The sequence below is a fragment of the Oculina patagonica genome, chromosome 4, assembly GCF_052425735.1.
Source record: "Oculina patagonica isolate OP01 chromosome 4, crgOcupat, whole genome shotgun sequence".
Taxonomy (NCBI): domain Eukaryota; kingdom Metazoa; phylum Cnidaria; class Anthozoa; order Scleractinia; family Oculinidae; genus Oculina; species Oculina patagonica.
Window position 1 is genome coordinate 9,190,702 of NC_135761.1, and position 21,136 is coordinate 9,211,837.

The 21,136-nt window shown below is 40.3% G+C and overlaps 2 protein-coding genes across 2 annotated transcripts; one reads left to right on the forward strand and one right to left on the reverse strand.

Moving 5' to 3' along the window:
* Positions 1-189: 189 nt before the first annotated feature.
* LOC144649434 (uncharacterized) lies at positions 190-6,154 on the reverse strand. The gene is made up of 4 exons (XM_078508924.1): positions 5,133-6,154; positions 3,662-3,883; positions 2,212-2,329; positions 190-1,376 (listed from the first exon to the last, which is right to left on the reverse strand). Exons 1-4 carry the CDS (start codon positions 5,747-5,749, stop codon positions 1,128-1,130), a joined length of 1,206 nt encoding a protein of 401 aa, XP_078365050.1. The 5' UTR covers positions 5,750-6,154; the 3' UTR covers positions 190-1,127.
* Positions 6,155-6,159: 5 nt separating this feature from the next.
* Positions 6,160-18,634, forward strand: LOC144649419 (coiled-coil domain-containing protein 102A-like). The gene is made up of 9 exons (XM_078508908.1): positions 6,160-7,495; positions 9,042-9,150; positions 10,851-10,973; positions 11,692-11,802; positions 12,526-12,618; positions 14,862-14,918; positions 15,219-15,332; positions 15,988-16,091; positions 16,890-18,634. The coding sequence occupies exons 1-9, from the start codon at positions 6,732-6,734 to the stop codon at positions 17,002-17,004; spliced, it is 1,590 nt and encodes a 529-aa protein (XP_078365034.1). The 5' UTR covers positions 6,160-6,731; the 3' UTR covers positions 17,005-18,634.
* The last annotated feature ends 2,502 nt before the right edge of the window (positions 18,635-21,136 follow it).

Sequence of the window (21,136 nt, forward strand, 5' to 3'; positions counted from 1 at the left end):
CAGTTGGGTCTAGAAAATATATCTATGTCTGGCCCCGTTCAGGTAAGCACCAAAAATTAGTTTCTACACAATGTGGGTAAGGGTCCGTAAGGGGCATATGATTAGGAGAAATATTTCATTTGTGGAGGTAACAAGGGAAAGATTATCAAAACCGGAGAAAAAACAACTTAGATCAATTACACAAGTGAATTGTCTTGTTAATGTTGATTCTTTTATTGTGTCTTACAATACCTTCTCGTCAGTACCATTATATCTTTTGAACAACTCTGCATGCGATTTCTGGAAACCTAAGAATTAAATACGTATCACAATACCCTATAGCTATCGTGTCTATTTCATTTGTACGGTAGCGTTCAAAAGAGGATTAACCTAAGAGTCCTTTTATGATGATTGTTTTTGCCTCAACTGTAACAATAAATCATACTAAAATTTGTAAAAAAGTTTATATACTGTCTTTTTACCAAAAATCTGATTTCCATACTGTCAATCTTTAGAGGGCGTTTGTAATCATACAGCATGAGTCCCTTGTTAGTCGAATTCATAATAACTTGTAGATCCTGATTGAACTGCCCATTTAGCAGGCGCCAGAGTTTAGACAAAAAACACTAACAGTCCATACATTTTCCGTATATTGTGACTACAATTTGACAGAAGGGCACAGGTATGAGTTCAGATACATGTCACACCTCTTGCAGGGCCGTAACCAGACCTTTGGCATAGACGAAGCAAGATCTTGCTAGGAGGTTCTAGGGGCACGCCCTCCAGAAAATGCGGAAATCTAGAAGCTCTGAAACACCTTTCTATTTCTTGAAAAAAAAAACAGTCTTGTTTAACTTGGGATTATGTTCTTAACTAAACATATCGTTTATTGAATTAAAATCTAGACAAAGCATCAAGTCAAGTGCCTCGTCTTGCCTCTTGCTAGTTACGGCCCTGTCCCGTGGAGAATGTGATACCTCTTTACAACGTATTAAAGTGGATGAGAAAGTAAAGAAGCGATCCCTTTTGAAACGGAGAGGGACATAGGCTTGGAGTAAAGCCGGTGGAAAGCACTTTAGGTGACTACCAGTTGTCAAAGATGGAAAGGGTTAGCTGATCTCCTTGATGCCACAGACCCAAACATGGTGTCATGGCAAACTGGCACGTACAATGTAAATATTCTCCCTATGTTCTTCCAAGTGTGATGTACAGGCTACTAAAGATCCTTGCCAAGGCCACGGACCTGACATGAGTCTGTTCATGGGCCAGTAGCCAATCAGAGCACAGTTGTCATGTCCGTTTGTGTTTTGTGTTACCATGTCTATTCTTTGTACATGCATGTTCTGACGCACTGTAGATTCTGACAAAAGACACGACCAGATACGGACTTCTCGAACCTTGGTGGAAAAACAAATGTTGTGTATTAGAGCAGTTTTCAATCGAGTGTCGTAAAAGGAAAACCAAGGTAATCACTCTGGCCAATCACAAAGGACTCGGACAATCCAATGAACCAATGAAAACTCGAAGCAAATACACGTAGCCGGCACGAAGCGCGGGAAAATGTGCGCCACCACAATTGGTTTTGGTTTTATTTCTGATTGGTTGAGAAAGTGGTGCAAGTTTTTTGAGCCAATCACTAAGCGTAGTAGTGCAAAACCAAAACAAATGCGAAAAACGCCGCCTGGTTAGCTCAGTTGGTAGAGCGCCGGACTGCTGTGCGGGAGGTCGTAGGTTCGAACCCCAGACCGGACCAACACTCAGGGTCTTAAAATAACTGAGGAGAATGTGCTGCCTTTGTAATTACATCTGCAAATGGTTAGACATTCTAGTCTTCTCGGAAAAGGACGATAAACCGTAGGTCCCGTCTCCTGTATCTTCAGTCTTATTACAGGGGACGTTAAAGAACCCACACACTATTCGCAAAGAGTAGGGCACGAAGCTCCCGGTGTTGTGGTCTGGCCTTGTGTAGTAAATTACAGTATGTGTAAAGCGCATTTGAACAAATATGTATGAAAAATGCGCTATATAAATTCATTATCATTATCATTATCATTACTTTCGACACTCAAGTGAAAACCGCTCTACAATAGCATGTAACCCTTTCCCTAACTGGTGATAAACCTTCATGGATTTTTAAGGACTCTTAAGGATCTTTTAAGGAGATCTTAAAGGATAAAGATTTTGCAAACATTTGGGAAAGATTTAAACCAAAATTCAAAATGTAAACCTTACCAAGCCATGAAAAGGATACCATCCACAGTGACCATGAGGCATGGCATCATCTCCCCAAGGTGTACACGCCCCATAACTTATAACACCATTGCCAATTTGACTATGCTTCATGTAATATCTGAAAGATGTGCACACAATGAGTGCAAAGCATTATTGACTGGATAGTGGTTTATCCATTTTCCCGTACCCCTTTTTCACATACGTCGTGTAATAGTCACGATTTACTGGTGCGGTTACTAAGCTAAACATGACAAACAATCCGCCACCTTATTGTCATTTTTAACAACAGCCTGAAGCAGATCAGTGAAACTGATCGAAAAGTCGATTTTTAAATATTCTTAACCTCGGAAAAGATCCCGGAAAACAGTAAACATTTTTAATTTGGTACTGTTATTCACTCTTCGAACAGCTAGGCTCTGAGTGTTAAGTACACTATTTGTAACAGATCCAGTTTGTGCCTTGTTATATGCAGAGTACATATAGATGTGATTATGGACCATTCAATTCCCATGAATGATAACCTGCGATCAGGCGTTTTTTCTCAGGTTACATGAATGATGGATAGAATGCTAGTCCATCAACAGTTTCCCTCTGCATTTTGTCAGGTAACCCGGCTTACAGTTCACTGGTACCCAATTAAACTCCTGGAGTGGGGATGAGCACTGTGGTGGCAAACTGCCCAAGAACACATGACTCCAGTCAAAATTTGAACCTGGAATACTCGACCTGAAGTCCAATGCGATAGCTATCCTGGGGTGGGTTAAGGTTAAGTCTGTGTCCGAGCCTAAGTGGCCCATACAGCCGGAGCTTATCCCAGTTTCTGTAGCATTAAGCGACTAGGAGTATTGCTACTCCCCCCTGGATGGGATGCTAGTCCATTGCAGGGTTACCCCCCAGCAGTAAGTTCACTGGTACCCATTTATACACCTGGGTGGAGAGAGGCACTGTGAGAGTAAAGTGTCTTGCCCAAGAACACAACGCAGCGCCCCGGCCAGGTCTCGAACCTGGGCCATTCGACTCGGAGCCAAGCGCGCTAACCATTAGGCATTAGGCCACTGCGCCTCCCACATCCTGGGAGTAGCTGGGGTGGGGGGTGAGTAATATTGTCATTCTGTACTGAACACCCTAAGGGAGACCCAAATCTGTAATTTACACCCCTAAGTGACATGACAAGCTTCCTTGTCTCCTTTTTATGGGAGGCCAGGTATGTCTCCTTTTTTCAGCTTGTTAGAAAAAAACAAACACCCTACTTCTGTCCTACTTTGTACAAAAGTAAAAAAAAGACCACTTGTAAAATTGCTTCATGCATCTCATTTGTCCTAAGATATTCATAATGAACCAACAAAAATTGTCTTAATATTAAACAAACTCTCCTAACTTAAGAAGTAGGTGGAGGTCACCAGTAGGAATTTCTTTATATTCATTGATATAACAGGATTAAACATCATACCTGTGAACTTCATGTCCAATTCCAAAATTTATTGAGCAAACAACCCGCCCATCTACAAACATGCACTGCCAATCTGAAGACGCTGTTAATGCAATGTGGTGCCATTTTCCGTCATTGATACAAGGCCCCTTCATGAACTTATAAGGTTCCAGGGAGCCCCTAATGCAGCCATCAGGACCAACATGAAGAATCTGCCAGTGAAACTGAGGCCACCTGCTAGAACTGACCAAGAAAACAATAAATGTATTGAAGGCCAAGTTAAAGTCAGGCCAAACTGGCCCATACTGATGAAGATAAGATAAGATAAGATAACTTCATTTATATACGGTTTTTCCATCAGTCGATTAAGTTACTGGACTATCTACCTATCTAACTTAACTACAAAAAGGCACCCCTTTAATAACAACAAATTCAAAATACCAAAAAAGAAAAGTCTGCATTTTCATGGAGGCCGTGTCTAAAATATACTTAAAATTTAGATATTACTTTAAACTGTGCCGACTTAATTTAGATTTGAAATAGGCCAGTGAAGATGCTTGTCTTAGGTCTACAGGTAAGTTGCTCCACAACTGAGCTCCACTCCACTGCTGAAGCTTATGCTGGTCTCTTTTACATGAAGCAACAAGGAATACCCCTTTCGGGCAGAGCCTCCCCTTAGCATTTTTAGGGGACCCCCCCCCCCCGTTACTACCCCCAGGTGTAACGCCAGGTTAGCCCCAGCAATTTCAGTCAGACTGCCCTAACAGTTTCCCGCTACGGATTTATACTCACGAGGGAGTTAAATTTCTCACCCAAGAAAACAAGACTCCAGCCATTACTTGAACTGTGAGAGGGGGGGAGGGGGAGGCCGAAAATCTCTTTTTCTTGTATTTCTTTCCATCATTCCCTGTGCCCTCCTTCTTCATTTTCCTGATCTGCATGTCCCCTTGCGGCCAACATGTCCCATCCCATTAGAGCTTATCCTGGTTGGTAGCAGAAAGCAAGAAAGGGGGGGGTAGGAGCATTTCTCTTCTTCAAACCCCCCTCCCCCTCAGCATTAAATTTGCCAGTACCCATTGACTCCCCTGGGTGGAGAGAGGCATTGTGACATTAAAGTGTCTTGACCAAGAGCACAATCCGGGGGGGGGGGGGGGGTTCAATGCAATGACCTCTGCCAGGACTTTTCCAAAGTCCAGTGTGCTAGCTATTAGGAAACTGTGCCTCGTATGTAAAAGCCAGTGAAAAGTATAACTTCTGTTGAGATGTAATGGGCATTGCATCTAAAGCTTTTCAAATAAGTATTCCATTTTGGCCTTACCACAAAAAATAAAATCTTCTGTCAAGATTCCAAGCGCTAGGCTTCTAGAAGCTTTATTATAAAACGTTCACTGACGTCAGACATTTATTTATAACTCTGTCAAGAGTAAAATACCGGTGTAATGTAAATAATAAAATTTAACCCTTCCCAACACAATGAAACACTAACAGATACCTAACTGATTCGCTCTGGCATCCAATAATCACTCCATCAGGTTTCTTCTTGGTTAGTTTAACCCACATTTCCACACTCTGTTTAGCTGGAGCACGATCATCAAATCGAACCCCTTTCAAGCTTGCATTTCTAGCAGCACTTGGATTGGCCACAAACTCTGCACATAACCTTTCTCCCGCAACGCTAGAAAAACCATTGTAATGTCTGTTTTGAAATGAGAGAGCATGGCTTGCTTTAAGATACAACTTCTTCCAGAATCCTGGTTCCACATCAAAGTTTTCACTTTCATCGTCCGAGACCATAACTTGACGAAAATTCGAAGGGAGTCGCAGAAGGTGACTGTTGTCGCCCTTAAAACGTCTTCTCCAAATAACGTTTTGGTTTGTTAGTTCGTAGAATCTTCTACAGGTACTTCCTAAATTCAGAATATCTTGAACAGCAGTGAGGTATGCAATCGCGTGAAACCAAATTTCCTCGGGAAGGCAGACTTCCTTTTCCTCGCTTTCCGCCATCTTTTGTTTATGTTGCCTCGATTTGAGGAAGATGTCACACACTCGTGGACACCGGAAATGAAATGGAACATGTTCTTCGAAGCAGCAGCCAAAGAGGGAAATCATCTAGCTACTAATGGAATAACATTTTGGAAATATTAATGTAACAGTATAGGTGGGAACAGTAGCTAGAGTAAGAAAGTAATTAAAAACATTTTTAAGATGACTTCTATTCCGCTAATAACATCAGACCGGCTTGACAGTTCTCGACACAGGATCGAAATAACATTATTAAAGATTTGATTAAGCGAATACCTAAACAAAGTGAATGTTGAACCAGTTTGAAAAGTGTCTGAGAATGAAATAACAGTGGCGAGGTTAATTACTATAATCATTAAAATCTAATCAAGTTGACATGTTTCGCGCCCAAAAGGCCGTCAAAACAGGCACTTCACTTCCGGTATGCATTGCAGTTGATTGACATATCTCACAGAAGCCGCTTACAAATTTTACAAATGGCGGCTTTCATGAAACATTTCGATAAACCGTCTGTGACCTTGTAGGTCAATTTCTGTTTAGTGAAACCCTTAATTACTTTGATACTTGCTGCCTTCAAACACACTGTCATTACGCGTGTTCTGAAAGTGAGAACGTTCAAGAAATTTCAAATTTATGCGGCAAAATTGCGACGGATATCGCCGCCTGTTGTCTCCGACTTGAGTGAATTTTTGAGATGATAATCTGTGAAGATTTCATTTGCAGATTCTAATGTGACAGGACAACAACAGCGGTAACATTGAATGAGATTTAATGCACAGGGATGGATGTGATATGAAGTTAATGATCTGCACTTTGGCTTTTATTATTGGCTCGTAATTCTGACTTGAATCCTATTTTGCCGACTGTCAGTTTGGTCGTCGATCGAACGATTCAAGCTTGGGATAAAGTTGAGTTTGCAGAATTGGAGTTATGTGCTAACGGTACAGCGATCTGCAAAAGTTATTATACGATTATCAAAGGAGAATAAAAGAGCAGTAATTTCTCCTCGACTGGAAGGATTTTAGCGTTGGAATTCGTGCAGAGTTATTGAGGCTAATTTAATCTCAACATGAATGTCAACTCGGGCGTCCAGGTCCAAGCTGTAAATCCAACGAGACATGAGAAGTCTACGAGCGATCTGCCTTTAGCGTTCACAGAATCAGACGATCTTGATGCTAGGGATGAGCTAAGAGAACGAGAGCTAGAAGAAGCTCGAGCAAGAGCTGGTCAAATGGAGAAGACTATGCGATGGTGGTCGGATTGCACCGCAAACTGGCGCGAGAAATGGGGTAAAGTTCGTGCGGAGCGCAACAAAGCAAGAGAAGAAAACAGGCAGCTAAAACTGAAGCTGGAAGCTGCCGTAAAGGAGATTTCAAACTTAAAACGTGAGAGGTTAGCAGCTCAAGAAATTCAAGCGAAACTCGAGAAAGAAAACGAAAAGTTGGATAGGGAATTGAAGAAAGACAAGCGTACGATTCCGTCCGCTCGCGTCGAACCTTCGCTCAAAGGCGACTCGCCCGATAATATTGACGGTGGGCATAAAAATTCGAGCGTTTATGAAGCGACAGTGCCCAAATTAGGGGCTGAAAAACAGTTTATTGAACAAATACTGCAGAAAAACGAGTTTTATGAGGGTCAAGGTGAAGATGCAAATGCATTTGAAAGGAGTCACTCTGTTCCTGCTGATGAACGGAAAAGAAGCCGGCCGAATTCTAGAAAGCAGAAATCCCAAGATCATGGCGAAAAGCATCTTGATGTTGAGAGCTCGCAGCAATTTGCCCTTATGCGAATGAAACTAGAACAAACAGAGAAACTACTTTCGGAGGAAAGAAGGTGAGTCACAGATATTCTTAAGTATTTTGTTTAAAAATTGAATTATTGCAACAGGAAATTAAAAATTCAAGCATTCTTCTGCAACAATCTGCATAAAACTCAGCTTGTACTCAGTCTTGAATTATTTACAAAATCAACATATTATATTTAGCGTGCAACAGTTCTTGGCTATAAGCCCAAGAATATTCTTTAGTATAAACAAAATGAAATTTAATTGTTGATTTAATAAAAAAAGATTATTTGCACGACTCATTGTACACACTGGGTTAAAGAATGATCATTATTTTGAGAATTTATTGTTGAAGATTTTAAGGATTTCAGCCTTTTGTGACTTGGTCTAAATGTAACAAAAGACTGGAGGTTTTGCTAAGTGGTAATTAGATCTAATTAACTTTGTCAGCCACAGCAAACATTTCACTTTCACATAGCCACTTAGCAAAGTTTTAGACTCACTCTGGAAAATTTTATATTTTTTAAATCAAATATTGCAAAGAATACTCTTTCTGGGCCAGGATGCATTTGGTGTTTACCTCCGTACATGTATACCAAGATTCCTAAAATTCTACACTATTCCTATACAAAATAAGTCGTCTTGGTACTGGCTTTGATATGTGAGTATATTTCAAGGACTTTGATTTGTATGCCAGTATGCTTCACAAATTTTTAGATCCACACCAAAGATGTATTGGCATAATCTACATAAAATGCAGCCTGGTTTCTGGCAATTGCTTTGCCCGGGGGGGGGGGGGGGGGTACTCCATATAGCGGCCAATAGGGGGAGGCTCCGCCCGAAAGGGGTACCTTTTTCAGGGTAGCGATTTCACAAGTTTAGGTATATGAAAGGGTATGAAAATCCATCATTTAGGTTTTTTAAAAGGCCTTTAATTAAAATATTTCGAACAGACCCACTTTATGGCTGTATTATTTTAATTTTTTAAGCGCTTCATAAAAATGACAAGAAAACGTCCTGTTCTAAGTCTATGCCATATCTTTGGGGTATATGAAAGGGGTAACTTTTTTCAGTAAAAGGTATACAAAAGGGGTACAATTTCTGTCAAAATGGTATATAAAAGGGTAAGGGGTAAGAGCTTGGGGCGGAGCCTCCCCGTATAAAACTTTTTTTAGTGCCCCCCCCCCCCCCGCTGCTTTGTGTATGTATATGGTGGTGGTGGTGGTGGTGTGTGTGTGTGTGTGTGTGTGTGTGTGGGGGGGGGGTGGAGAGGGGATGGGAGGCAGGAACTCTATGGAAGAAGAGAGGGGAGAGTGGGAAGCAGGATTCCTTAGGTGGTGGGAACAGGAATATATTAGGGGAATTTTTTTGCAACAGTAAAAACGCAAAAAGTCAGGAACCACTATGGGAAGCAGGAAGTTTTTGTTCAGGGGTATGAGGTAATGGTGATTATTGATATTTTTGCTGTCATGTTTAACCTTTATTCCAGTAACTACGATAGTACATTCATATCACATGTTGAATAGTCCTGCTTGCAGGGACATCTGTTATTAAAGTGTCATGTATTTATTTATTATTTCTATTGTCTTCTAATAGCACCAAACAGAATCTTCTGGAGGAATTAGATGGCCTTCAGTCAGATCTCACTGCTATGAAGCTGAAAAATGAAGAACTGAAAGTTACTCAACAAGATTATTCACAGGAGGTTTGTTCATATGTTTATTTCTTATTCCTATATTCATTTTCTGTCTGTATAGGAATAAACTGTGCCCGAGGTCTTGAGTACAGCCCAAACCTATACAGACTAACCTAGGCTGGTGAATGACATCTTAATATTTTGGGGCGTTTCTTGTTGTTGTGGGTGGTGCAATAACCAAGTGACTTAATGCAGTAGACAAGAAACACTCCTTCACCACAGAACAATCACTAACCAGCAATAGTCTCTACAATACCAAGATATACCAACATTTTTTATTTTTGTGGGAAGATTAGGTAGTGCAAGTGGAGGGGGACAGGGGGCGGGAGCTCAGGAAAAAAGGGGTCAGGAAGGGTGTGGGAGGCAAGAGAAGAGCCGGGGGGGGGGGGTACTTGGGTAAATTTTTGTTGGGTATGTGCTGCTGGCCTCTCAGAACCCCTACCCCATTATAGTCTTATTCTATGGCCAATTATAGACCCCATCTTAATCACTTTTGGGTAAATTTAATTTTTACGACCCCAACTTAGTCACTTTCTGGGAGCTGTTTGTCAAATATTGAACAACAGCAATAAATATGGTACCATTTTTTTCGGCGAATATTTCCGTTCATAAATCACTTGCCAGATTTTCGTACTCTCAAAATCCCGGAAAAGTGTGGCCCCATTCTAGTCACCCTATAAAAGATGCTTGAAATGGCGACCCCATTATAGTCAGTCCAGTCGTGAAAATGTGACCCCATCCAGCGGCACATCCCCATTAGCCCATTTATAGGAAGTGCCCCCCCCCCCCCGGGGAGAAGAGAGGGTGGGAAGTGGGATTCCCAAGGTGGTGGGAACCGGTAGAAATTGAGAAAAACTTTTGCAACATTATGTAATATTTGCAATGGAAATAGCACAAAAAGGTGGGTACCACTAAAGAAAGGTGTGGGAACTGGGAGTAAAAGGTATGGGAAGTGGGAGATTAAGACCCCCCTGTCCTCCCAGGAGCAAGGGGGGGGGCTATCTGGTCTCCAGTCTTTCTCTTTTGCTTACTTTGCAGGTCTTCCCTGGTTCAAGCTGTTGCTTCACTCTTACAGTGTCTCTCTCTACCCTGGACTATAAATGGGTACTGGCAAACTGTTAAGCGGCCTTCACACGACAAACTAAAGTTGGCAAACTCAAGTTGGCGTGTGTGAATGACACAAAAACAGTTGGCAAACAAGTTGGCAAACTGTTGGTGAGAATAGAGACAAGTTCTATTTTGTCGCCAACAGTTGGCCAACTTGTTTGCCGTTGCTGCGTTGTTCACACACACCAACTCGAGTTTGCCAGCACGAGTTGACCAATAGTTTGTCGTGTGAAGGCCGCTTTAGAGAGACCTGGCAAAATGCTGGCGGGGAGGGGGGGGGAGGGCAATCTGCTATGGAGTAGCATCCTATCCAGGGAAATGATACTTCTTGTTGCTTCATGCTAGAGAAATCCAGATAATAAAGCATAGTGGTGGCCTGGGAGGATGGTGGGGAGGGGGGGGGGGTGTACTAGGGTATTTTTAGGGTAGGTGTGTACCACCCAGGTCTCATTTTGGAAAGGATTTGCATTCAAAATGATACCCAGTTCAAGAAATAGGCTGATAATTTATCCCTTATACCCTGTTATCAGAATTGTTTCTAAAATAAATACCCCATTCTAGAACATGTCACATACAGTTTACCTTACTTACCTATTTCACAGCTTGCAAGACTCAGAAGCAAATATGAAAAAGAAGTTGATGAACTTAATGCAGACTTGGAAGATGCTTATAGTTCAACAAACAATTCCGGAAGTGCTCGCAAAATTAATGAGCTGAGAGGGGAGGTAAGTGGCAAGAATTGGTATAAAGTTTAATTTTTTTAAACTAAAAAAAATAAAAAAATTGGTTTTCAGGGCTGTCATTAAGGGCTGTAACCCATAACACCTGTTACAGCTAAGTTCACTGATTGGTGTTATGCATACAGAGCAAAATGCTACAGGTGATAACTTTAATGTAACGGCTGCTTAAAAACTTAATGACAGCCCTGGTTCTTTCCTAAAGTGAAATAGTTTTGAGTGTGTAGCAAAAGGGATGATGATATAAACTTTGTACCACATAGTGGATACATTTGCAGTGATAGAAACGGTTTCTTAATGTCATCAGAAAAACATATAATTTTTCCTGGAAATTTTCCTAGAATTTTGAGGTGTATTTTATCTATAGAACCCGCACATTTTCTGAAATAACTACCGGTACAAGTGAAACGTTATACCCCTCTTTCCCTCAAATAAAAAAAAATTGTCAGTTTTATACCCAAAAAGATTATTTGTACCTCCCCATCAATTTTATTCTTGTGTGTACCTCCTGGGGAATGCGACCGTTCAAATTAAAGGCTAACAGCCAGATATTTTTTGGTAGTTTATATAACTAGCAAGCCTTTTTCTTGCAATGAATGTTGATGATCTTTAGTGCCTGAATTTAAAATTCACCAAAATATGAATACAATTTAGACTCAACAATAGTAAAATAATGACCATTTCTCTACATACTTTGAATTTCAAGATTGAAAGACTGCAATCTGAGAACACACAGGAATGGAGTAAACGTGAGAAGCTAGAAAGTGACAAGTTGGCCTTAGAAAGAGAAAACAAGAAGTTGAGATTGCAAATTGAGGTACTGTCATTTTGCAGCCTGAGTATCTCTTCACATGCTCTGCTCTCCCATTTAAGATATGTCTGTCATCACAAAATTTAACACTGATGATGAAGTTTTACTGAGATCTGTGTGTAAAAATGTCAATGTTATGGTAATTCTTTTTACCAATGTAACACAGAAGCACTCTCAGGAACTCTTAGAAAGTGTATGTGCATCAAAGATTGAATGGGAATTTGGGGTGTTGGTTTTTGTGGAGGGAGGAAAACCATAGCACCCGGAGAAAAACTCTCAGATCATGGACTAAAACCACATATGACGCTGGGTCCAGGATTCAAATTGGGCCACATTGGTGGGAGATGAGCACTCTCTCCACTGCACCATCCCTGCTTGAACTTCTTTACAGTGACTTTGATTGGTGGGTGCTCAGTTTTGAATTTTTGCATGCAAGTAACAACTTATCAGGTACTAATATGGGTCTCAGTTATTGCAGTTTTCAGTCATATGCAATCTCAATCCTTAAAATCCCCCTGAAATTCAATCCTCAACCAATGGTTTATGCCATAATTATGATTGATGGCAGAAAAAAATGCAATCGCTAGTTGGAGTTTTAATCTCAGAGTTCACATTTTATTGAAAACTGCAATAAGCAACATCATCATCATGGATGTGAACCTCATGATAAGGATGCCATTACTCCTCCACAAAACCATATTCTAATTGAGATACTTTTTTGTCTGACAGGACCTGACAACACAGTTGAGTGACTCCAGCAAATCATCTAAGGGTTTATTAGATGCCAAACAATTACAGACACAACTTGACGAGAAGAACAAGGTAAGTCATGAACTGAGTAAACCGGTAGGCGAAAAGCAAGGCTTTTGTAAAAAAAAAAAACAAGTTTTAATTGACATGATCCCTGACAGAAACAGTACGGTTTAAGCAACAATTTGGTACAGACCGCTACAGTAAGGTTACAAGCCTAAGGTGAACTTCAAATGACAGACCTTGTTCTTGTACTTCATGGCGCAATTCTGTTGGCTTTGATAGCTCTTGATGATGGTCTGAAGGATGAGGATCAGTTCTTTATATCTAATTGAACGAAGGAGGTAATGGAAAAAGCCCTTGTCCTTCTGACAAATGGAGCATTTGGCTTAATATCTGGAGACAAAGACGTTTTTCAGTAGGAAATTGATCACTGTGTGCAAATTTAACTCAGCAAATGAGTACCTTATCCCAAATAAGTTACTGATTGAAATGGGTTGAAATCAAACATGATCATAGCCAAAGTGACTGTAAAGCTTAAGCAATTCCCTTCTCTTCAAGTGTACCACAATAGATGAATGTCCCTTGCCAGGCAGCTGGCACCAGAACTAGATTTTAGCTGACATTTCAGTTCCTAGAATATGTACCTCATAACTGCTTCCAGGAGGTTGGCCACCTGTAGAAGTGTTAAAACCTTTTCGTCTGGACATTGACACAACAATCAACTCAGGGGAATAGAATTCCTCATTACAGAGACCATAAAGAGGGACACATTTGACTTGTCAAATAAATTGTAAAAGCTGATGGTCATTTGATGGAGAAGTTGCCAGCAGGGATCTCCCAGAGACAGGAGTAGGCAAGGCCACCCAAACAAAATAGGGTGATCTCCCTTGAACCGTGTTTCTGGTGCAAAAGAAATGGTGATTTCTACAACATGTAAGAACTTTCAGTAGAAATGCTTTTGATACACACTGTGGTTACTTCCTAATAGAGTTGAACGAGAAGAAGTTATTCCAGGTTATCACACACTGGAAGTATCTCTTTTATGAATGTCTGGGAGTTACATTCATAAAAGATGAAAATGGTGAAATGCTTGTGTGTAGCCTAGGCTTTGTTCTTTAATGGTAACCTTTCCTCCCCAGTCAAAATCAACTGCTACTGAAAAGAACTGTTAACAGCTCCAGAAGTATGTTAAAATGCAGTTCTACACCAATCACACGTGCCAACCAAAATTATGACTCTTTCAGCTCAAACAGCAATCTTTTATGAGTACCATCAAGGCCTCCAGTAATTGGCATTTTTTCACAGTGATACAACAGGTGTGATAACTATGTTGAGTCATAAGGGCCTGAGAGACCTGGAGTTGCATATTCATGTGGGAAAGCAGTCCTTTCAATAGCTTTCCCATTTGGCATTTCAGTTTAATGCCACCATTTGAACATATGTTTTGGCACTGGACTTGGTGGCAAGCAACATTTCTTGCTCTCAGGGCACTGTTACTGGTAAAGGGACAACATGTTTCTTTGCCCCTGCATGTTCACAAGGAGGGGACCCTGCTCTGCAGACTGTTCCAGTTATGATTGAATTGAACTGAATGTGATGGTCGTGAACTCATTGACATGCCAGGGAATCAGCCATTGTCTCTTTCACGAACACAGATATCTCCTGACCCTTCAATTCCAACTATCAGCATATCACCTTCTGCTGGGGTCCCTACGTCTGCCAGACTGGTATTTATCAGGGAATGTTACAACACTACTGGCTTTCTATATGATGTTATCAGCACTTTGTTGGCAATGCAGTGCTTGGCTATACAGAAATGGGACCTGGGTATTCTAGTACCCTCAAATGGCTAGCTGTTCCACTGAAGCTCCTGCAATAGTTGTTGTTCTGGCAACATGGGCAAGTTTGACCCAAGTGAAAGCTTGTTCTCTTCTTCTCTAGGAGTTAATGGGCTGGGACATTTTGGTCTGGCTTTCCAGGGGGAAGGGGGAAGGCACTTGTGAATGCCATTTGTTCTGGTACATGCTTTCCAATTCAAATATGCTCTGGTTTGTACCTAACAGTAGCATTTAAACAGGTATGTTGTAATGATCTCTTAAGAGATAACTCAAAAACATTGGAGAGCTTCCCTTAACAGTAAATTGTTAAATTTTCCCTTGGCAAATTATGTTTCAACTTCAACCACTTCATTCCACTGGGCAACTGGGAAATACACCAGGTACTTATTAGGTAGTCACAGGTCAGTAGAAGTTACTATGTACTTGTATCATAAATTTACCTGCTTTATAGCACATGGGGTTTATCTTTCACAGGAGCAGCAAGAGTTGAAGTTTGCCTATAACAAAGTGAGAAAGCAGCTTCAGGAAAAGGTATTTTAGTTTAGTACCCTTGTCTTTAAATCGTTAAAAGACATTTGAGATCTATTTCAGTCATTAAATCTGATAATTTGTTTTCTTTATATTCCACACAATACTATTGCCTCACACAAAAGTTGTCACACCTACAGTGTGGTGAAATCTTGTGAGTAACTGGTCTGCTTGCAAACATTTTCTGATCCAAGGTTTGGTACTTCCTAAGTTTGACTCCTTTTACTTCTTAGGATTCAGCTCACTGTAAGTAAGTGATGATGTACTTGTGTTTTAATCAAAATTGACATTAATTTTTTCAAGGCTGAGGAACTAAGTCACTCAAAAAAGCGGGTGGAGCAACATGAGAATGAAGTCAGAAAACTAAGAGCAAGAGTGGAGGAGTTGAAAGTTGATTTATCAAAAGCTGAAGATGAGGTATGTCTAACAAGAACAAGAAGCAAGGTTTAATATTTATTAAAAGAAAGTAATAACTGCATTCATGACCAACAGATTGCACAGTACAGTATGAAAAACAGTATGCAGTATGCAAGTAAGCGGGTTTTGATCAGGCGAGTGCCATATTTTATTCAAACTTGGAAGAAACTTGGAAGAGAGGAAAGAAGTGTCCATGAGAGTCGGAGTGAGGCACATGATTTGTCCCATTGGCTTGCAGTGCAGGCATTTGCCATGGTTGCCCGAGTTATTGGTTTTTATTCTTTTAGCTCATGATCAAGTAAATTTGCCACCATGTTGGATTAGAAAAAGTAGGCGAGAAGAGGGTTGGAAGCATGAGAAAATACCACTCTCTCACTCTCTAGGATGCTTTTCTCCTCTCCCCCAAGCCTCTCCTAAGTTTGAATCCAGGATGGCGCTCCTGATCAAAATGCGCTCGCTCGCTCATGTGAACTGAGGTTCATAAAAAGAGTAAACAAAACTGGTCTGGCCTGTTCTTGAGCCAGAAAGCCATTTGGCAATGGTCCAGTGTAAAGAAAGTCTTACTATTTAGTCAAGAAAGCATGGTTATGTGAACCGCACAAAAAATGATTGTGATTAACCAGATTAACTGAGCAGTTTATTTTTTGCCATGTAGCTGGACTCACAAACAAGCAACTTGCGGAAACTGCAGCGCAATCTGGACGAGCAAACAGAACGTGCTGATAGCTACAAAGTTCAAATAGAGCACTTAAATTCAAGGTAAGAGTGAGCGACATGTATAAGACAGTTAAATCATACCACCAACCAACCCCACTCATTCAATGCTATAGCCAACAACACTCTGGGCTGATTTTTGTATGGTTGGATGTGTTGACCTGTGGGTCAGTCCAGGAAATGCAGTCCCTCCTTTACACATGTCAGCAGCAGGGTTTTCATTAAGAATTGTAATAGCAGGGGAATAGTGTAAAGTAACCGGAGAATGATTTCTAAAGTTTCAGCATCTTAATAAAACAAATAGGTACAGGCCTTTGAAATTTAGCCAGAGAATTCTACGTAGTAGCAGGAGAATTCTCCGATCTCCGATGCCTAATGAACACCCTGCAGCAGTTCGGAACATTCTCCAAAAAGGTTTCACAAGTGTAGTTAATAAGTGAGATGGTAAACTTTGAGCTCGGTGATAAATAATAAAGATGTATTTTCAACAATGACACGAGCATGGGACAAAGAAAAAGTCTGAGTCCCCAATGTGAATCGAACCTATGGCCTCCCAGGAACTGGTTGGACGCTCTAACCAACTGAGCTAAGAGAGGTTGTGGTGAGCTGGGCTATTAACTAGTTGATATGTCACATGCGTCCGTCATACTGCTAGGATCAGCAATGTCCAAATCATCGATTAAGTAGTTAATAATAAAGATGGTAAATTTGAGTAAAATTTGGGTTTGATTCCTGTTGGGGATTCAAAAATTTCTTTGTCCCATGCTCGTGTCATTGTTGAAAATACATTGTACAAGTTTACAACAAAATCAAATTGTATTGAATCTTTCTATTACTTACCAGATTAAGAGCTGGAGGAAGTACTGTGCCTGCTCTGAATCAAAGATATAAACCAGGACGGAAATCTTCCCTTCAGCTGTCATCAGATGAAAGTGAGGAGGACCCATCATTTCATTAAACACTGAAACAGCAAGCAAGGAAGTAATGGATCCTGTTTCTCATACAGCTACCTTCTGGCATGTGGACAGAAAAAATCATGATAGTCATCCTAATACTGGAATTTAAAGGGGTTGTTTACAACTGTTCAGTGGTGAATCCAGTAGGAACACCTTTTCTGTTAAAAAGCGAGGCCTAATGAGTGGATTTTTGTTTTTATTTGGATGCTTTTTCAATCTGCGCCCCCTGCTTTTACAATGGGTCTGGTTTTTCCACAACAGTGTTACAATACAGGTGAACAAATCACCAACACCAACATTATTTGAAGAGGTTGACTGCAGTGTATGCAGTTGTAGCCTGGGAAAATGTTTATGCATTATAAACTGCATAAAGTATTATATTTTCAGGGGATTCATTAAATGAGGTGCTACTGCACATTAACTTGCCTGAATTTCAAAGGTGACAGAGCTGTAAAACTATAGGGGGGGGGGTATAGCTCTCTTGGCATATCATTTTAGTGGAATCTTTTTGTTCAACTCTAAAATTATAAAGTCTAGTAAGCAATAGAGCTTGAGATTGCAGTCTAATCATTAAACTGTAGGCTCAGGCGCGAAGCTTGTCATGTTGAAAGCAGTCGGTTACCTAGTTATATAGCAGGCAAACAAGTGCATCTGCAAGAATTACCAAAAATGGCATGACCTACAGTTGCTCCAATAACATAAAACCTAATTCTTCCAAGTGATGGTCCTTTTAGCAATATTCGAAGACCTCGTCGATGTAAAAAGTTAATTTAAACAATACTTTTCAAATATTACTATTTTTGTCAGTATCAGGGAGGCACAGCAGCCAAATGTTTAGCTTACTGGCCTCTGGATTGAGCGGTCCAGGCTTTGAGCCCTGATCTGGGTCATTGTGTTGTGTTCTTGGGCAAGACACAAGTTTTTCTCTAATGGTGCCTCTCTCCACCCAGGGCCGGGTTGTTCGAAAGACGATTAACGCTAACCCAGGATTAAAAGATGATCAAGATTTTAACTTCTCTTGTTTTAAAGGGTTTCCCAAAGCTAATGTTTTGTTGAGTTTAAGATTGGTCCAGGTCAAAACTGTGGGACAGAAAATATTAACAGAAAACCTCAACGAAATGTTATAAAATTGAAATCAAATTTCACGCTAATCCTGGATTAGCTTAATCATGCTTTGAACAACCGGGCCCAGGTGTATAAATGGGTACCAGCAAACTAATGCTCGGGGTAGCCCTGCATTGGACTAGCATCCTATCCAGGGGGAGTAGAAATACTCCTAGTCACATAATGCTTCTGAAACTGGGATAAGCACTGGCCTGATGGGCCACTAGGCTTGATGCAGACTTTACCTGATCTGTCAGTATTTTGCACATTTAATGAGGTAAATTGTATCTGGATAAAGAGGTAGTCATTGTTTCCTCTTGATGTTTATATTTTATACTCTAACTTTAAGTGGCTCAGAACAAGCAACATTATAATTTGTCTGCAATATAGGAAAGACATGATTTTCATTTCCTTTGAGAAAAGTTGGACAGAAATCAACAAACGGCAACAACTGAAATAACATTCAGCATCTCAATCAACAACAGTTGTCAAATAGAAAGCAAATAAAAAATTATTTTTGATTTTTCATCTCTTGACCAGTGGAATGAGCATGGTTATCAAAGATGGCCATGGAGAATGGAGATGGAGGAACAACTAAGATACAGATTTTTCTTTATTTAGTATTAATAATTATGCTAAAAAAGATAAATTTATGGGTCTAGATCTCCCTCCATAGTGTAATATTCATCGCATAACTGTGCTTGGGGGAAACCGGGGGGGGGGGGGGGGGGGGGGGGCCCAAAAGAAAGAGACAGAGATGCACGTCGTCTCACTTTGGGATGTAAATTATGGATTTTAGTTTGACTAAGGGTCTTCAGGACAGAAAATATAAAAAGTGAAAAATAAAAAGTAAAATAAAAAGTGCCATCATACTCTGTAAACCCATCAGGCATGAAAAAGTATCTTTTAGTGGTCAAAGAAAGCTTGAGCGACACCCAGATTTGTTTCCTTTAGGGGTTTGATTTAGTTTTCAGACAAGCAACCCCATCCCAGGCTTACTAGAGAAATGGGAATCTTTGAAATTCTAATGCACACGTTTGCCATAAATTTTCTCACTGGAAATGAAGTTTTTTTCTTGTTTTTGTTCCTTTATTCCATACAGTATGCTTGTTCATATTTATACATTGGAATTCTACTGAACTAATCTGTTCAAGGTATCTTAATGAATATATTTTTGCTAAGTTTTGAAATAAAATTTATGACAAGGTCGTTAAACATTGTCTTGTTTTGTATATTGGGGATAAAACCTGGGTGCATGTGCAGACCCGAAGTTTTTCTTGAAGTGTTCAACTCAATATTTTGTGGCTGTTGTCTATTCCGCATGTGTTGTTTGGGTCATTATGCAACACTTATTTCAGAGAGGCACAGTGAAGTCAGCAAAGTGATATTAATACTGGCTTAAACACCAGAAGAAAAATATCCAAGCAACCAGTTTCATTTTGTTTAGTATATAAAATAATGAGTTGAAGAGTGAAAAAAGTCAAGCATTTCTACTCTTTCTTTGTTCTTCAAATGAATTCCCATTTGTTTATATTTTATTTTAATATTTCAATAACCAAAGTGACGAAACGAAACTCAAAACTTGATTGGCTTAATGTCTAGGCTTGATTCCAGCCCCTATTAGCCTGTGCTCTTCCTCCTTTCTTAACTTGGGCGGAGTGAAGACTGAACTTGAGAGAGTGGCTATGGCAGGGGGGGGGAAGCAACTTCCCATACATTCTCTTATATGAAATTTGAGCGATGCTCTCACAACTTGCAAAGCAATCATCGGGGCGGTAGTCAGCGGATGTCTATAAGGTGCATGAGCAGCTCCTTTCTTTGTGAACTTGCCAAAACAATAACAACATGGGACCAGTGAGAGAGTTCGATTTTTTTTATATGTAGTAATAAAAAAGACTTTCTAAGTTTTGTCTTTAAAGCAGCGAAAATTTCTCCGGAAAGGTTCTTGGTGTCAATATGTGGTGTTTGTTATAAAATAAAACCATCACGGGAATGGTAATGAAAACGTGGCGATCGAATATTCCCGCGCTGGTCGGAGCTATTGTTCTTGCTCTATTGTTTCGAGGTTGTTTGTTGACTTGGTCTTTCTTTGTTTTACTTCATTTACAATCCCCATGTGGGCCAGTTGAAAATCGTGGTACAAACATTTGCATTTCGGCATCACGAAATTCTGCGTTCTTAAAACTACACAACGATGACGAAATTTTCGGATAAACACGCTGCTTTTAGATTTTTAGTTAAGAGAATTGAACCCCTTTATAATAAGTGATTCCACGGCATAGCAGCTTCCATTTCCCGGGAAAAGATTGCCTGTTGCATCATTGTCCAAAAACCGCTGACTACATCGTGAATTGATCGCTTTGCAAGTTGTGAGAGCATCGCTACTCGGTCCCAGACCTCGTTTCTTTCCCCCCCCTGTTCTGTGATCTTCCCATAATTCTGATTTCTGGTTGGTTTGGCGTGTGCATATTTGTCACGTACACAAGATTCTCATCTCTCAAGACAAGACACTCATCTCGCGAGAAATGAGACAAGATGTGGTACCTTACTTTTGAGCGGCACTGTAATAGGCATGTGATCACATGGGTGTCCCAACATAGCCTTTTAGTATTGGATGCCTATAACTAAACTGGACACCATTTGCCAGTCAACCACATATTATATGTAATATGTCGTTCTGTTGTTTCCCTACTCTTGTAAAGTGGATTTAGATTTTACTCAAGAGACCTATCCTCAAAGACTTTCTAAACCTGGCATTTCCTCTTAATAAAATTAATTTTATAATTAGATCTCATTTAACAAATAGTAATTTCATAATCACGCTTGTAACTTCAAATCTGCCACGCACTGCATGCTCAGCTGATTTTGAAATTACTTGCCCAGTTACTGTAATTACTAACTGATTACTTGTAGAAACATGTTTCTGTGACAATAAACATTCAGATCACACAAGGAATGGCAAGTGTAAATAGACCTGAGCTCTGCTGCCCTTAGCGCCAACGGCGTATAGGGCAGTAAGTAAGTAGGTAA

Coding starts and splice junctions, on each gene's coding strand:
- LOC144649419 (XM_078508908.1), top strand. CDS start 6,732: ATGAATGTCAACTCGGGCGTCCAGGTCCAAGCTGTAAATCCAACGAGA. Junction 9,151..10,850: donor AACAAGATTATTCACAGGAG/GTTTGTTCATAT, acceptor CCTATTTCACAG/CTTGCAAGACTCAGAAGCAA. Junction 10,974..11,691: donor TTAATGAGCTGAGAGGGGAG/GTAAGTGGCAAG, acceptor TTGAATTTCAAG/ATTGAAAGACTGCAATCTGA.
- LOC144649434 (XM_078508924.1), bottom strand. CDS start 5,749: ATGATTTCCCTCTTTGGCTGCTGCTTCGAAGAACATGTTCCATTTCAT. Junction 2,330..3,661: donor ATTGGACATGAAGTTCACAG/GTATGATGTTTA, acceptor CACATCTTTCAG/ATATTACATGAAGCATAGTC. Junction 1,377..2,211: donor GGTATCCTTTTCATGGCTTG/GTAAGGTTTACA, acceptor TTTTCCACCAAG/GTTCGAGAAGTCCGTATCTG.